This window comes from Nycticebus coucang, chromosome 11 (genome assembly GCF_027406575.1).
Source record: "Nycticebus coucang isolate mNycCou1 chromosome 11, mNycCou1.pri, whole genome shotgun sequence".
Classification (NCBI taxonomy): domain Eukaryota; kingdom Metazoa; phylum Chordata; class Mammalia; order Primates; family Lorisidae; genus Nycticebus; species Nycticebus coucang.
Genome location: NC_069790.1, coordinates 33,857,395 through 33,875,738, shown reverse-complemented (window position 1 = coordinate 33,875,738; position 18,344 = coordinate 33,857,395). Strand labels below are relative to the sequence as shown.

Sequence of the window (18,344 nt, the reverse complement as noted above, 5' to 3'; positions counted from 1 at the left end):
ATTTAATATGCAACAGCTAAGCTGTTCATCTTGGCTTAGCTGGGCATTAAGAAAGACAGCTCCGGGCGGCGCCTGTGGCTCAGTCGGTAAGGCGCCGGCCTCATATACCGAGGGTGGCCGGTTCAAACCCGGCCCCGGCCAAACTGCAACCAAAAAATAGCAGGGCGTTGTGGCAGGCGCCTGTAGTCCCAGCTACTCGGGAGGCTGAGGCAAGAGAATCGCTTAAGCCCAGGAGTTGGAGGTTGCTGTGAGCTGTGTGAGGCCACGGCACTCTACCTGAGGGCGGTACAGTGAGACTCTGTCTCTACAAAAAAAAAAAAAAAAAGAAAGAAAGACAGCTCCTAGCATGACACTGTGAACCGCTGATGAGGGATTGGGAATTTGGAGATAAGAGGCAGCGGAGAATCTGCACAATATTATGTGTCCAGAAAATCAGGCCTGTGGTCTCACAAAGATGACAGATCCACGGAGCGTCAGCAGAAGCAGGAGGTCAGAGCACACGGCAACAGCAGCCACAAAAACAAGGCACACGCTCCAGCGGGAGGAGGACAGGCACACGCTCCAGCAGGGAGGACAGGCACGTGCTCCAGCTGGGAGGGAGGACAGGCACGCGCTCCAGCTGGGAGGGAGGACAGGCACGCGCTCCAGCTGGGCGGGAGGACAGGCACGCGCTCCAGCTGGGAGGGAGGACAGGCACGCGCTCCAGCTGGGAGGGAGGACAGGCACGCGCTCCAGCAGGGAGGGAGGACAGGCACGAGCTCCAGCAGGGAGGAAGACAGGCACGCGCTCCAGCAGGGAGGGAGGACAGGCACGCGCTCCAGCTGGGAGGGAGGACAGGCACACGCTCCAGCAGGGAGGAGGACAGGCACGCGCTCCAGCAGGGAGGGAGGACAGGCACGCGCTCCAGCTGGGAGGGAGGACAGGCACGCGCTCCAGCAGGGAGGAGGACAGGCACGCGCTCCAGCAGGGAGGGAGGACAGGCACGCGCTCCAGCTGGGAGGGAGGACAGGCACGCGCTCCAGCAGGGAGGAGGACAGGCACGCGCTCCAGCTGGGAGGGAGGACAGGCACGCGCTCCAGCTGGGAGGGAGGACAGGCACGCGCTCCAGCTGGGAGGGAGGACAGGCACGCGCTCCAGCTGGGAGGGAGGACAGGCACGCGCTCCAGCTGGGAGGGAGGACAGGCACGCGCTCCAGCAGGGAGGAGGACAGGCACGCGCTCCAGCTGGGAGGGAGGACAGGCACGCGCTCCAGCTGGGAGGGAGGACAGGCACGCGCTTCAGCAGGGAGGAGGACAGGCACGCGCTCCAGCAGGGAGGAGGACAGGCACACGCTCCAGCAGGGAGGACAGGCACGCGCTCCAGCTGGGAGGAGGACAGGCACGCGCTCCAGCAGGGAGGACAGGCACGCGCTCCAGCTGGGAGGAGGACAGGCACGCGCTCCAGCAGGGAGGAGGACAGGCACGCGCTCCAGCAGGGAGGAGGACAGGCACGCGCTCCAGCAGGGAGGGAGGACAGGCACGCGCTCCAGCTGGGAGGAGGACAGGCACGCTAAACATTACAGGGGGAGAACCAAATATTTCCCTGCAACCTCATGCCTTTATTCCCTTAGAAAATATTCTCTCCCCTGACCAACTACCCACTACATGCTTGTCCTAGTACCCAGAAAATCTAAGTGATTGAATCCATCTCCCTGTAGAGGCCGGGAGAGAGAAAAAGTAGAGTGTTTACTTGTCTATCATCCTGCTGGAGTCACAGTGGCCCCCACACACTGCGTGCAGAGAAGGGTCAATGAAGAGACCAGTCTGCTGGGGGAAGCGATGGTTACCTGCAGCATTCCTTTAGCATCTTTGCCAATAGCTCTGGACCGCCACCTCCTGTGCGATCTTTTTTCCTTTTTGGGACTTTCAAAAGCTCCACCCTTTGTTTCAAAACAGGAAAGAGAGCACAGACAGTAAGGTCCACCAAACCAACAGGGGATAAATGCATAGCAAAGTGATCACCTCCATCCCTTTGAGTTTGGCTGAAGCAACCGACCAGACAACATTCCACTGTTAGTCAAAGGCTGGGGAGGAGAAAGTAAAGAAGAAGGTGCCAGAACGCACACAGAAGAGGGGTGTGGCTAACCTGGATGGCATTGATAGCTGGTGCCGAGTATGTCCGATGTAGGACGTCCATACTTTGTAGGAGCTGGCTCATTTCCACCAGGTAGGCATGGCAGTGTGCCAGGTCTGGGGGGGCAAAAGGAGAGTGCTCGTAATTCTCCACTAGCAAGCAGGATCACTATGCTGGGGCCAGCTACTTTTCTTATTTATCTCTATTTGAGTTTTCATCTGCAAGGGTAGGAAATTTTACATCCTTTTTGCAGGCAAGCTTGTGATCTAGAGCATGGATCTTGAGAACCAGGCTGCCTCAATTGGAATCCACTTAATGACTTGTGTCTCTTGGAAAGGTTACAGAACTTCTCTGTGCCTCAGTTTTCCTATTTGAAAAATGGGGTAATCACATACCTCATTCACAGGATAGTTGCGAGAGTTGAATAAGTTGATCTGATATATGCGCAGTGCTTAGAAGAGTGCCTGGCTGAATGAATCAGCCATCATCATCATCATCACCATTATTTGTAAGCCTGCAACAATGGGCTGCCACTCTCTACTATAAGGACCCAGTACACATTACATGAATAAAACTCAAATGAAGGTTGCCCCTAGTCTCTAAGGGCAACTTTATCAATCACAGACCTGCCTCAGGAACACGATATAAAAGGACTCTCAGGCCAATTATAGTCACTAACTTAACAGAGACCCCACAGTTTGCTGTACACTGGATGCCAATGGATGTTTTGCTTCAGAATAAAGGTCCAAATGCCTTAGGAGAATGGCTCGAAAACTTTGTCATGGGAATTACCTAGAGACCTTGTTAACCTGAAGTTCCTTGGGCCCTACCCCATCTCTGATGCAGTACCCCGGGGTTGAATTTGTATTTCTAATAAGTGGCCATGCCAGTGCTGCCGGTCCAGAGACAACACTTCAGGGAATGTATTGAAAAAATGTCATTCAGAAAAGCTGTGAGTGATATTTATTGGAAGGGCAAAGCCTACATGGCCTCTGGGTTAATAAAATCTGTATTCAATAAAAGAAAGTGCAATTTTTCAGGGCAACCACCCAAAGTCTTTCTCTAGTGACTCTTAATTGTGGCTACACATTTAAATCAACTGGAGAAATTTTTTAAATTACATATACCCAAGTCTCAACCCCAGATAATTAAATCAGAACCCTCCCAATCCTATTGGGGATGTTTTCATTTTTGAGTTTCCAGGGAGAGTCTCAGCTAATTAAGGTTGAGAACGCTGAGCTTCCTTATAACAGGAGAGTTCAACCCCGGCTCCTTGTCAAAAATCACTTGGGGAACTTTGGAAATTTAGTAACTCCATAGCCCCATTCAGACCAATTTAAAGAGATTCTTTGGGAAGGAGGCCTGAGCATGGGTACTTCCGTACAGTACAAGCCCTCTGGGGGTTCTAATGTGCAGTAGAGAAGACCCACCTCACAGGGCTCTCCATCTGGCCACTGCCTCACCTCCAGAACACTGGTTCTCAACCTTGGATGTACATCACAGTCATTTTTAGTACTTAAAAAAATAGAGCTGTGCAGACCCCCACCCCTGGGGACTATGATTTATAGGCTCATGTGGAAATCAGCCACCAGTACTCAAGAAATAGCAAAGGAAACCTGTCTGCATGCACAGTCAGGTGAACATGTAAAGCTCTTCAAGGACAGCATCTTTAGGCCCGGTGCAGTGGCTCATGCCTGTAATCCTAGCACTCTGGGAGGCTGACGGGGGTGGACTGCTTAAGCTCAGGAGTTCAAGACCAGCCTGAACAAAAGTGAGACCCCCATCTCTAAAAATAGCCCGGTGTATGGTAGGCACCTGTAGTCCCAGCTACTCAGGAGGGTGAGGCAAAAGGATCTCTTGAGCCTAAGAGTTTGAGGTTGCTGTGAGCTATAACACCACAGCACTCTACCAAGGGGCAACAAAGTGAGACTCTGTCTCAATAAAAAAAAAAAAGGGAGAAGGTCTTTGTTGATAATGAGTGCAACCTTCATAAACAAAGTAGAGGCAGGAATATGGACAGGCCCAGGAGGCAGGATGCAAATGAGGTGTGTTATCAAACCAGCATCATTTAGACTTGTGACAGAAAAGAGCAGAGATTTTAAGTCACTCTACCTTTCGAGCATTTTTCCATGTCCTCTGAAGACTGTAACCATAATGGAACTCGTGTCTCACCACCACAAGAAAATGATAAATTGCTTCCAGTTTGAAATGAATTCTGTTTTGATATACTGCTATGCTGTTCCCCAGAAAACAAAAGCACATTATAAATGAAAACAGACCAGCGGGGACACTTTAGAGTCAAGGATAACAGAGTGAGCTAGTCACTAATAGGACACCATCTGCCTATGATGAGGAAGAAGCTTCTGGCAAAGCATGAAGATCTCTGGGTATACCCAGGTTGGCTGTATTATACTATGAGCTCTTGGATGGCAATCCTTAGTTTTTCTTTTCTCAAATAACAAATAATGATATAAATGTTTGGAAATATTTTGCAACCCCACCATACACAGACCTACTATATTTTACAACCAGAAAAAGAAACCAAAGTCAAGTCAAACCAGTTAAGAGAAAGGGAGTGCAATTCTAGATAAATTCCTCTTTACATGCCGTTTTTCAATCACTGTTCCTTGATTAATAGATGCTCATCTGGTCCTGGTTCTGACTCCCTGGGCAAACAGACTAATTAAATATAGCCCAGGCTTACCCTGCACCTCCCCATAAACCTTTCCTTCCTCAGGCTCAGCTGCTGAGATGGAACAACCCCCATACAAAGCACCCCCTCCTTTCAGATTCATTATTGGCAAAATACTCCCTACCTTCCTACTTGAAATGGAGTCAAACACTGCAGATGCAGAGTCTGTGACCGTGGACCCTGAGAAAAAGTGATTAACTTCATGTGGAAACATGGCGATTTCATTCTGACGATACATTCTGTGATGGCGGAGTTTGGATACCCACTCATCAAAGACTTCTTCTGACTTCACCTAAAACGTGTGAAGTTGAAAGAAGGAAAGAAGAGAGTCACAGGAAGGAACAATTATTCATCAGATTGAGATAACTCCTGACATCCTCTTTTTTTTTTTTTTTTTTTTGTAGAGACAGAGTCTCACTGTACCGCCCTTGGGTAGAGTGCCGTGGCGTCACAGGGCTCACAGCAACCTCTAACTCTTGGGCTTACGCGATTCTCTTGCCTCAGCCTCCCGCTGACATCCTCTTTTTAAGTAGGCACAAGTAGAAATAGCCTCATAGTGACTTGGTTTACTTGCATGTAGTCTACAGAAACAAATTTGAGGAGGAAATGGAGAGTAAAAATGATTTTCATAAAGCATATATTTAGGCTTTCTATGAAAGAGTCCAATTGTTATGCTATTTTTAAGAAAGCAAAACAGTGCCAGTTATGTTAAAGAACAGATGAGCTGAAAGTTATATTTATCTGTCCCTGAAGCATTTCCAAGTTCTTTAATCCCAGCTTCTCTTATCCCTACTGAAAATATTAGCACCATTTTTCTTTTTAAACTCTTTTATAATTCAGACATTTCAGATCAATCGTCTCTGAACTAGAATGAATTAGTAAATTCTTCCTAAAATATTTAACCTTGCTCATCTTCTCTGACAAAGACTACACCAAGAGGAGTGTATGTTAATGATGTGAAGGTTATTCCAAAGAACATTTCCAGTACTCTCAGAAAAAACTGGCAAAGCATTATACAGCAATATATTTTTTTTAATTTTTATTGTTACATACTCACATATAACCATTCCTTCCATAGATGAATGACTAACAATTTCTAATTTACTCAGAGAATAATGTTTGTAACTAGTATTTATTTTTATTGGAAAATATTTCAAATATTCATAAAAATACCAAAAAGAATGTAACAGACACCCACCTATCATGGCTAGTTCTTTAAAAGTCAATAATTGTGTGTGTGTGTAAGACAGTATTAATATTTTCAATGTGAAAACTGATAGGTACCTACATATTAGGACACAGAGACTTAGGAAGCTGCAATTTAAAATAAGCCAAAAGGATGCATGGCAGGCTAACTTCTAAGATGAGAAATCCAAGTTAATCCTATGAGAGGCTTTATTAATGCCACAGCGGATGGCATTAGGATGTGCAAAATACCAGCACCATTCATTGAGGAATGGGCAGTTGTGTTGATTAGTAGATGGAAATATAAAACTGAAAACCCCTCTCGAAGCTATTTAATGTGTCATTTATAGGAAGAAGCAGTACAGACTCACACTTATTTGTCTACCTCAAATTATGTTCTTGAAATGTATGTCATTTCCCAGATGTGTTAAAGAGGAATTTTACAGGAATCTTGGGTCGTTTTGGACTGATCTATTCTCAGAGGCCGTTTAAAAGTCAGTTCTCAAAGCACTCTTGGACTCATTTTTTATTAGTTAAACGAGGTAGAAGAAAAGAAGGACTTTATAAAATAACTGACCAGGGTTCTGTTCTGGTCCCTAAGGTTATTGTAAGGGCTATAGGTGGACATTTACCCTCTCTGCTGCCCATATCTCTCATCTATAATGTCAGAGAAGGGGACCAAGTGGCTCACATTTAAAAACTGTCTGATGCTGAGGCTATTTACTCGAATGCTCAGATAGCTACACTTACCTATGCTAAGTGATAGCTGATGTTCAAAAGAATGAATAGGAAACCAAACAGAACTTAAAGCAAATCACACAGAAAAATGTTAAACTGTATTTGTCATAATATTAGCATTCAGTGTATTTTAAAGCATTCTAATTCTTTAAAAATAAGGAAGAATTGCTTTTATTCTGCTAATACAATAGTGGATAAATAAGAGCTTATTATTTCTTGACCATATCAAATCAGAACTAAGAGGCATTGGAAGTACATGGAGAAATGTTCTAACCGACCCCAACAGAGACTGACATTGAAATAGGAATTGTGGCAGGAGGGTAGTATTTTTCTTAATTTTTTTCTAAGATTATGGATTTTTTCTTCCTTAATACTAGTGATTTAAACCAGGGGTGATTTTATGCACTGGAGACATTTTGGTGTTCACAACTGGAGGGGGATGCTCCTAGATTCAGAGAGAAGGTAGAGGCCAGGGACACTGCTTAACACGCTACTGTGCACAGGATGGCAAACAGTTGTCTAGTCCACGGCATCAACAGTGCTGACCTTGAGAAGCCCTGCTTTATATCAATGGCACCCAGAGGTACAGTTAAACTGGGAAACAGTAAGAACTCAGCTGTCTTGCCTATTGAACCAGCCACCTGTCAGTGTTAGGCTCCTATAGCACAGTAACCACACATATGCTATGGAGAAGAAGGGGACACACTAGCGCAAGCAGCTCCTGACCTCATGCTTTTATTTTCCTAACTCTCAGCATGGCAATTTGCCCAAGTAAGAAAAGAATTGTAACATTTTCTCAATTGTCAACATTCAGGTACCACCTAATAATCACAATAACTATAATTCTTGAGCTTACTGTGGGCCAGTTTTTATGCCAAGTTTTCTACGTGATGAGCACTATGATAATTTTCATTTTGTTTTAGGTGAGAAAACTGAGACTCTCAGAGATGAGGTAATTGGCCAAAGTCCAATGGCTAGTAAGTTTAGCCATGTCAAGATCTGAGTCAGGTCTAGATATCCGGCTTCATGCTTTTACCTTTCTCTACCACAGATGGGATAGAGAGAAAAAGAGGGTAAATAGCTTTGAGAAATACTATCTGGAGACCAACACTGTAGGGAAAAAAATCCCTGACATTTCACTGTAATATGGAATTTTAATGGAATCTCTATAAGATTAGCTGAAGTTTTAAGGTAAGGCTCCACTGACTAAAAGTTACATGGTATTTCAGGCAACATAATTTAACCTACAGTGAATGGGTCTTCACTAAAGATGTCACTAGCTCACTAGCTGCAGGAAGGGTGGTTTGGAGGCATGAAAGTTTTCTTGTTATTGTTGTCACAATCACTGGAGAGAGGGATGGTTATTAGCAGATGAGGTGAGAAGGATGCTAAACCTTCAAGCAGCGTGATAGACAGTCCTGCACAGCTAAGACCTGTCCCACCCGAATATCAACACTGTCTGCTGGGAACACTTAGGTAATGAAGATCTTTTGCATGTTGGCTGAAGACCCAAAAGGCATCCACCTTCCCAACGTAAATGGACTCTGCACAACGGAAGCCGTCTTACCTTCAGATGGTAGATGTGCTCCTCGGTGTCAAGGTCTATGCATTTTGATGACTTCTTTACGGACATCACTGAGAGCCCAACGTCAATGCAGCCATGCAGCTTCTCTCTCTCTATCTGCAGAGGTACGAAGAGGGCCACTCAAGAACCTTGGCCTGGCCCTCCTCTCCCTCACCTCCCCAAGCCCTCAGTGTGAACCGGTACTGACTTCAGAGCTATGCATGCACAGGATAGGAAGTATCCTCCCTGGTTTACAGATAAGGACACTGAGGTGCAAAGGTGGTAACTAACAGGCAGTTAACACAGCCAGGAAGGTAGGAGGTGGGAGAGCAAATCCCAGGGTTGACTCCCACAGCAAAGAATTTACCGGTTGACTGCCCAGCCTCTTGCTGAATTAGTTTCTACGGCAATGGTTCTCAACCTGTGGGTCAAGACCCCTTTCAGGGTCGAATGACCCTTCACAGGGGTCACCTAAAGACATCCTGCATATCAGATATTTACATTGTGATTCATAACAGTAGCAAAATTACAGTTATGAAGTAGTAACGAAAATAATTTTATGGGTGGGGGTCACCACAACATGAGGAACAGTATTAAAGGGTCGCAGCATTAGGAAGGTTGAGAACCACTGTTCTAGTGTCTAAATTCATTTAGAAGTGATTTGAAAGGAAGGAGTGTGGGGAAGAGGCTAGGAGAGGAGGGAAGGAGGGGAGAAGGATGCCTACATGGGGCAGAACTAATGGCCATCAGACCCATTTCCTAGTGTCAACTAGAAGAGGACCTTCTCCTTCCCCCAGGGCTTTCATTGCCCCTCAGTCACTATAAGACTGGGAGTGACACTCACCCTGTGTTTTGTTCCTGTTCTCGAGCTATAAAGATGTCCTCTCCCACCCATAGAACTCCTCAGGTACAGCTCCAAGACCAGAACAAACCTTTGGTTATCTCGTAGGGTATGGGAGGAGTCCCTGTACCTTTACCAGGTGGGCAACTGAGGCTACCTAGATCCCAGAGCTAAGAGCTGGCACCTTGGTCACACCTTAGAGAGACTATGAACCTCCATGCTTTCTAGATCAGAGATGTGTAATCACCTGTTCCATTTTCATCCCTGAGCTGATAACAATTACCCTTCCGAATTGTTCTACATTGCACCCACAAGAAGACTTACATCAGTTTGGCTCTTGGCATATTTCAAGATTCCTTTGTCCAGATAGAAGAATCTCTGTGGGGAAGAAAATACTAGTTATTAAAACATTCCATTTAAACATCCTTGGTCTCAAATTTCACCTTAAAATTAAATGTAAGTGCCTAAGAACTAGGTACTCAGTACGTTACAAATAAAATGAGGCCAACGCAAATGACGTACCTTATGCCAGCCTTTTAAGGGCCATTTCCTCTTTTTCAGCAAAAATCCTTTCTGGACTGGTGGCTCCTGGGTGTAAGTCATCTCCCCCCTCAGTCCTTCCACCACTTCCCAGCTGTCCTGTTCCAAAAAAAAAGAGTCCACGGTAATTGTTTACCTCAAAAATAATAATAATAATGTGAAGAAGCACTTGATCCTATCACTAAATCCATTCGACACAGTGAGTTGGCTGCATTTGCTGTGGAGAAGAAATTCAAATTTAATTTCCACCCAATCTCTGGACTTTATAGATGTAAAGCTATAATTTGGTGGCACCAAATTTGATTTTTTATTTATTTATTTATTTATTTTTAATTGTTAAATCATAGCTGCGTACATCACTGCAATCGCCTGTACCCATTCTAAGATGCACCATAGATGTGGCCCCACCCATTACCCTCCCTCCACCAAAATCTCCCCCCTCCCTTTCCCTTCCTTGGCCCTTTCCCCATAGTCTTGTGCTACAGTTGGGTTATAGTCTTCATGTGAAAGCTATAATTTAGCTTCATAGTAGGGCTGAGTACATTGGATACTTTTTCTTCTATTCCTGAGATACTTTGCTAAGAAGAATATGTTCTAGCTCCATCCATGTAAACATGAAAGAGGTAAAGTCTCCATCTTTCTTTAAGGCTGCATAATATTCCATGGTGTACATATACCACAATTTGCTAGTCCATTCGTGGGTCGATGGGCACCTGGGCTTCTTCCATGACTTAGCAATTATGAATTGGGCTGCAATAAACATTCTGGTACAGATGTCTTTGTTATATGTGACTTTTGGTCTTCTGGGTATAACACTAGTAAAGGAATTATAGGATTGAATGGCAGGTCTATTTTTAGGTCTCTAAGTATTCTTCAAACATCCTTCCAGAAGGAACATATTAGTGGGCACTCCCACCAGCAGTGTAGAAGTGTGCCCTTTCCTCCACATCAAGGCCAACATTTCTGGTTTGGGGATTTTGTTATGTGGGCTACTCTTCCTGGGGTTAGGTGATATCTCAAAGTAGATTTGATTTGCATTTCTCTGATGATTAAGGATGATGAGCTTTTTTTCATGTGTTTGTAGATCTTGCATTGGTCTTCTTTAGAGAAGTTTCTCTTCAAGTCCCTTGCCCAACCTGAGATGTGGTCACGTGTTCTTTTCTTCTTAATATGTTTGAGTTCTCTGTGGATTCTGGTTATTAGACCTTTATCGGAGGTATAACCTGCAAATATTTTCTCCCATTCTGAGGGCTGTCTGCTTGCTTTACTCACTATGTTCTTGGCTGTGCAGAAGCTTTTTAGTTTGATCAGGTCCCAGTAGTGTATTTTTGATACTGCTTCAATTGCCTAGGGAGTCCTCCTCATAAAATATTCACCTAGGCTGATTCCTTCAAGAGTTTTCCCTGCAATTTCTTCAAGTATTTTTATAGTTTCATGTCTTAAGTTTAAATCTTTTATCCAGTGAGAGTCTATCTTAGTTAATGGTGAAAGGTGTGGGTCCAGTTTCAATCTTCTACAGGTTGCCAGCCAGTTTACCCAGCACCATTTGTTAAATAGGGAATCTTTGCCACACTGAATGTTTTTAATTGGCTTGTCAAAGATCAAATAATGGTAAGTAGCTGGATTCATCTCTTGAATGAATTCTATTCATTCTGTTCCAGACATCTAATTCTCTGCTTTCATGCCAGTACCATGCTGTTTTGATCACTATGGATTTGATCACAGTCTCAGGTCTGGTAGCGTGATTCCTCCTGCTTTGTTTTTATTGCTCAGTAATGTTTTGGCTATTCGAGGTTTTTTCTGATTCCATATAAAACGAAGTATTATTTTTTCAAGATCTTTAAAGTATGACAATGGATCTTTAATAGGAATTGCATTAAAATTATATATTGCTTTGGGCAGTATGGACATTTTAACAATGTTGATTCTTCCCAGCCATGAGCACGGTATGTTTTTCCATCTGTTAATATCTTCAGCTATTTCTTTTCTTAGAGTTTCATAGTTCTCTTTGTAGAGATCTTTAACGTCCTTTGTTAGGTATACTCCCAAATATTTCATCTTCTTTGGCACTACTGTGAAAGGAATAGAGTCCTTGACTGTTTGTTTGGCTTGGTTATTGTTGGTATATATAAAGGCTACAGATTTATGGGTGTTGATTTTGTAGCCTGAGACATTGCTATATTCCTTGATCACTTCTAAAAGTTTTATAGTAGAATCCCTAGTGTTTTGCAGATATACGATCATACCATCTGGCGAAGAGTGAAAGTTTGATCTCTTCTGACCCTATGTGGATACCCTTGATGGCCTTTTCTTCCCTAATTGCAATGGCTAAAACTTCCATTGCAATGTTAAAGAGCAATGGAGACAATGGGCAACCTTGCCTGGATCCTGATCTAATTGGAAATGATTTCAATTTAACTCCATTCAAAACCATATTGTCTGTGGGTTTGCTGTAGATGGCCTCTATTAGTTTAAGAAATATGCCTTCTATACCAATTTTCTTAAGTGCTCTGATCATGAAGGGATGCTGGATATTATCAAAAGTTTTTTCTGCATCAATTGAAAGAATCATATGGTCTTTATTTTTAAGTTTGTTTATGTGTTGAATTACATTTATAAATTTATGTATATTGAACCAGCCTTGAGACCCTGGGATAAATCCGACTTGGTCATGGTGTATAATTTTTTTGATGTGTTGTTGGATTCTGTTTGTTAGGATCTTATTGAGTATTTTTGCATCTATATTCATTAGTGATATTGGTCTATAATTTTCTTTTCTTGTTGGGTCTTTCCCTGGTTTGGGGATCAAGGTGATGTTTGCTTCGTAGAATGTGCTGGGTAATATTCCTTCTTTTTCTATATTTTGGAAGAGGTTTAGTAGTATATGTACTAGTTCTTCTTTAAATGTTTGGTAGAATTCTGACGTAAAGCCATCTAGTCCTGGGCTTTTCTTTTTAGGGAGATTTCATATAGTTGATGCTATTTCAGAACTTGATATAGGCCTTTTCAACATTTCCACTTCATTCTGGCTAAGTCTTGGTAGGTGGCGTGCTTCCAGGTATTGGTCAATTTCTTTCAGATTTTCATATTTGTGAGAGTAGAGTTTCTTGTAGTATTCGTTAAGGATTTTTTGAATTTCTGAGGGGTCTGTTGTTATTTCATCATTACCATTTCTAATTGATGAAATTAGAGATTTTACTCTTTTTTTCCTGGTTAGGTTGGCCAAAGGTTTATCTATTTTATTGATCTTTTCAAAAAACCAGCTTTTGGATTTATTGATCTGTTGTATAGTTCTTTTGTTTTCAATCTCATTTAATTCTGCTCTGATTTTGGTTATTTCTTTTCTTCTGCTGCATTTGGGGTTGAAGTGTTCTTCTTTCTCTAGTTACTTGAGATGTTCCATTAAGTTATTGACTTCCTCTCTTTCCGTTTTCTTGTGGAAGGCTTGCAGTGCTATAAATTTCCCTCTTAGGACTGCCTTTGCAGTATCCCAGAGGTTCTGGTAATTTGTGTCTTGATTGTTGTTTTGTTCCAAAAATATGGTGATTTCCTTCTTAATCTCATCTATAACCCATGCATCCTTCAGCATAAGGTTGTTCAGCTTCCATGTTTTTGTATGGGTATGCAGGTTCCTGTTGTTATTGAGTTCAACTTTTATTCCATGATGGTCTGAGAAGATGCAAGAAATAATTTCTATTTTTTTAAATTTGCTGAGGTTAGATTTGTGGCCTAGGATGTGGTCAATTTTGGAATATGTTCCGTGGGCTGATGAGAAGAATGTGTATTCAGTTTTTGGGGGAATGAAATGTTCTGTAGATGTCTGTTAGGTCCAGATGTTGAATGGTTGAGTTTAAATCTAAAATTTCTTTGCTTAGCTTCTTTTTGGAGGATCTATCCAGGACTGCTAAAGGGGTGTTAAAATCTCCAACTACTATGGAAGTGGAGGAAATCGAGTTGCTCATGTCTGTTAGAGTTTCTCTTATAAATTGAGGTGCGTTGTGGTTGGGTGCATAAATATTAATAATTGAGATCTCATCACATTGGATATTACCTTTAACAAATATGAAGTGTCCATCCTTATCCTTAATTATTTTGGTTGGTTTAAAGTCTAGTGCGTCTGTGAACAGGATTGCAATGTCTGCTTTTTTCTGCTTTCCATTTGCCTGGAATATAGATGACCATCTCTTCACCTTGAGTCTGTATCTGTCTTTGAATGTAAGATGCAATTCTTGGATGCAGCAGATATCTGGCTTGAGTTTTTGTATCCAGTCTGCCAACCTATGCCTCTTTAGAGGACAATTTAAACCATTCACATTAATTTAGAGTATTGATAAGCCTTTCGAGAGACCGGTGGATATTTTTAATCCTTTTGCGACTGTGAAAGTTGGAATTTGATCAAAAATTTTGGGGGTGGGTTTACTTTTGTGGTGGAGAATTACTCTGGTCTTTATGGAGGATAGGTCTAAGAATGTCCTGGAGAGCTGGTTTAGTTGTGGCAAATTTCTTTAACATGTGAATGTCGTTGAAGTATTTAATTTCTCCGTCATAAATGAAGCTCAGTTTACCTGGGTACAGGATCCTGGGTTGAAAGTTATTTTGTTTTAGGAGATTAAAAGTCGATGACCATCCTCTTCTAGCTTGAAAGTTTTCAGCAGAGAGATCTGCAGTTATTCTGATATTCTTCCCCTTGTAGGTAATGGTTTTCTTTCGTCTGACAGCTTTCAGAACTTTTTCCTTCATATTAACTTTGGTGACATTGATTATGATGTGTCTGGGGGATGTCTTATTTGGGTTGAGTTGTGCTGGAGTTCTGAAACTGTCTGCTATCTGAATTTCGGAATCTCTTGGCATGTCTGGAAAGTTCTCCTTCATAATCTCATGGAGAAGAGACTCTGTGCCTTGTGAAGCCACTTCATCACTCTCGGGGATCCCTATAAGATGAATATTGGTTTTCTTCAAATTATCCGAGAGCTCTCTGAGAGAGTGGTCTGTTTTTGCTCTCCATTTCTCTTCTTCTTTGAGGGTTTGGGAGCATTCGAAAGCTTTGTCTTCGATGTCAGAAATCCTTTCCTCTGCTTGCTCCATTCTGTTACTGAGGGATTCTACTGTGTTTCTCAGATCTTTGAGGGATGCAACTTCTTGTCTCAATGTGTTGAAATCTTTGGTCATTTGGTCTTTGAATCCATTGAATTCTTGAGATAACTTTTGGAATTCTAATTCGATCTTATTTGCTATCCAGATCCTGAATTCAATTTCTGACATCTCAGCTATTTGTTTGTGCATGGGGTCTTGTGCTGTTTCTGCCCCCATTGATCCCTGGGGGAGTTGATCTACTCTGATTATTCATATTGCCAGAGTTTTTCTGTTGATTTCGCCTCATGATTGTTTTTCACCATTGTCTCTGGCTGTCCTCAGGGTTGGGGAGGTGTCTCTCCAAGATTAGACCTCAGCGGGATCACTCTATTGTTGCTGGATCTTTGTAGGGAGTGACTCTGTGTAGTTCCTCTGGGGCTGCTCTAGCTGGGGAGTTCTGATTGTGGAAGCAGCTCCGGTTTGTGACACACCTGGATCCAGCAACAGGGCTAGGGGTGGTGCGCACGGTTCTGGGAGTGCCAGGTGCCCAGTGAGTTTGGCACAGAGAGCCCAAGGCTCCAGCAGTCTCTGGCCAGGAGAAGAGCTCTGTGCAGAGGCAGGGAGGGCTCCAAAGGGCACGCAGCTACCAGAGTCCCTGTCCAGATGAACTGGCTAGTGTGGAAGCTGGGAGGACACAGGAGGGAGGATTCAGGGTTGCGTGGCTCCCGCAGTTCCTGGTCAGGGAATGTGGAGGCCCGGTGGGTGCGGGTCACCGGTGGAGGGTTGCTGCACAGCACTTATGGAGGTCTGGGCAGCGCCAAGCCCAGGAGTTGGAGGTTGCTATGAGCTGTGACGTCACGGCAGTCTACCCAGGGCAACAGCCCAAGGCTCCAGTGTGCCAAAACTGTCTCACTCTGCCCCTAAGGATTAAGGCTGTAAGGCAGCTCGGTCCCCGCCTTTAGGCTGTTCAGTCAGTAGGTTACTTTGACCGGCTCAATCCTTGCTCTGAGACCCTGAGGGCAGAGCTTGCTGGGGCAGTTCTTTCACGTGGCTTCCTGCGCCCGGCTCAGTGGCTCAGTCTGGGGCCCCAGGCAATGCCCAAAGTTCTCCACACTCCTGCTCAAGCTCTCCCCAAGGCAGTTCAACTGAGTGCCAAGTCCAAGAACACCGGAACAATTCACAGGTAAGGCCTTTCCAGTTTGCAGTCTCACTGCTGCTTGTACTTACGGTTGCCGGCGTGATTAGGTCCATCGAACACACGCAACCACTTGCCAGTTTTCCACTGTTTTTGTCCTCCTCCTGGGGTCCAGAAGTCCCTTGCTGGCTCCCTGTATCCTCAAAGGGATGATTATAGGCAGATCCCACCGGCCAGAGATGCCTGGAGTCTTGTCTCCCCAGACTCGCTGTTCCCAGTTGCAGGGAAGCTGTTACTCGGCTGCCATCTTTAATCTCTCCCAAATTTGATTTTTTAAAACTCTCTTTTAGGAGAGAATGACTTTCTCTCTTTCGGTGTTTAAAACTTGACAAGCAGAGCCAAAGGTAAAGATTTTACCTTAGTTCTATTTTTGTTCACTTTGACATTGTCACATAATTACTGTTCACTCACTGCTAGACTTCTGAAATCAAGTCGGTAGGAAAAATGATTTAGTTGAAAACTAACATTCACAAGTGGTAGGTATTTAAATACCAGAAATCCTTAAGCACTAAAAGGATGGTTTTGCAACAAGTACTATCATCCTCTTTTTGTAAAAATTTTTTTTTTGTTTTTCCCTCTTTCCTTTGTTCCAAAAACTTTTCTATTTTGGTCAATTATTATAAATAGTTGTTATAATCAATCTTCTCTTGTTGGCCAACTAGTCGAAAAATGCTAAAAGTTTTAAAAATTTATTTTAAAATGCTTAAAAATACATAAATCATCGCTCTATTACCCTGAGATAAACCAAAATTGGCAATACTTTAGTGACTGGGAGAGCAATATTTATTGTTTTAATTTTTATATTTTTAACTGGGATGTAATATAATGACATGCACAAATCTTAGGAGTACAACTCGGTGAGTTTATTTATATACATATGCACTTAGTAGCTATCATCCAGATCATTTACAAACCTTTTCCAACTCAGAGTAATTAAGTTTTGACAAGCATGCCATTTTGGCCAAAATTTCACATTGACTAGCTTGCTGTGAGTCAAATCTCTAGCCTACCAGCAGGTGGCACAACCAAACACCAAAAGTATAAGGACATAGATGGTAAATCTGGACCAGCACCAGGGAGTGGAAGGTAGGTAGACTCACATCCTGGGACCTGGGCCCCAGGCAATCTAATGGTGTGGCCTTGGAAACCTATAGAGCATCTTGAGAGGTTCTAGTTCAATTTCTATGTTGTTCTCAAGTTCAATACCTGGGACCCACCTGGTAACAAGAACCTTTTCCTACTTTATACCATAATGATCCTGACAGACCTGCCTTCTTTCTCATGGTGCTTACTCTGAATGGAGTTAAAGGTTTATTCCAGAGTTTTGAAATGCCACGGTGACATCCCAAGATCTGAGATTGTGAAAGGAATTTCTTCAATTGGAAAAAACAAAGCTTAGAAAAAATATTTAGCTTTTAAATTTGAGGATTTTTTTTCTAGAAAGGTAGAAATATTGAATAAGACTTCTTTATAGCAATTATTACCAGTTATTCAAAATTGCTTAATTTCAATCAGACAATAAACGGAGAATGTATACTCCTAAGTGATGAGGCCGCTCTTCCCAACGCTGAAAAACACACACACACACACACACAAAATCCTGCTCAAGTTTATTTTAGTTCAGAATGCTATTCCTCAAAATTTAACATGTTTTACTTGCCTAGATGTTAATGAATCTCTAAGGTTAAAAATTCTACCTCCTCCAGAGGAAAGTACCATTTCATCCCTAGAGAATCCATCAGTTTTGTACCTTATTTTGCAAAGGTTTACCTCATGCATGATAATATCCATGAGGTGTTACCATCCCTGCTGGACAAGAGGCTCCTTGAAAGAATAAAGGATCCAGTTTTCTTCTGTTCCCTCAGAAGGCCTACCCTGTTGTCCTGTCAATGGTATGTATTTGACTGACAAATGAATAAACGTAGTCCTGGAATAAGGCTGCAGATTTATATTCTTGGATATTATACATTGGTGCTCATTTGAAGTATGCCCATTACTTTTTGACCAAAGAACATTTTACAAATTACATGCAACACACTCATATGAAAGAGGGGTATGTGTGTTGTTGTTATTGTTGAATAAAAATCTAAGGCACAAAATCCTCAGGAAAGCATTCTGAGTGGATCAAGCCTTTTTGACTTGTTTGGTTTTAGACTCCCCAATAAAAGCAACCTGCTGAATGCTAATACTAAACAATCCTGCACATCTGCTCAATAGGGTCGACTGTGTACCATGCAAATGCCAAGAGGGATTAGGTTTTTGCATACTTACAGAACTGAATTAAAAATAGATGAGATCATACCTGTAGTTAAAAAAAAAATCCAAGAATTAAATCTCAAAACTGTTTCAAGAAAAAAAATGTCATGAAGGCTATGTTAACCAGTTCGATGAAAATATTTCAAAT

At 42.7% G+C, this 18,344-nt stretch overlaps 1 protein-coding gene across 11 annotated transcripts in view; it reads right to left on the bottom strand.

The window, feature by feature from the left end:
* The window catches only part of OSBPL3 (oxysterol binding protein like 3), a 176,789-nt gene that overhangs the window by 57,838 nt on the left and 100,607 nt on the right, over window positions 1-18,344 (bottom strand). For 6 of the 11 annotated variants that reach the window (XM_053553467.1, XM_053553472.1, XM_053553471.1 and 3 more), the window contains 7 exons: window positions 9,655-9,771; window positions 9,457-9,510; window positions 8,295-8,408; window positions 4,929-5,096; window positions 4,225-4,348; window positions 2,125-2,228; window positions 1,826-1,918 (listed from right to left, as the gene is read on the bottom strand). In XM_053553467.1, the coding sequence (XP_053409442.1) occupies window positions 1,826-1,918; window positions 2,125-2,228; window positions 4,225-4,348; window positions 4,929-5,096; window positions 8,295-8,408; window positions 9,457-9,510; window positions 9,655-9,771 (774 nt within the window). Of the gene's footprint in view, window positions 1-1,825; window positions 1,919-2,124; window positions 2,229-4,224; window positions 4,349-4,928; window positions 5,097-8,294; window positions 8,409-9,456; window positions 9,511-9,654; window positions 9,772-18,211; window positions 18,243-18,344 lie in introns of all 11 variants that reach the window. The other 5 variants (XM_053553470.1, XM_053553477.1, XM_053553473.1 and 2 more) reach the window with 2 other exon arrangements.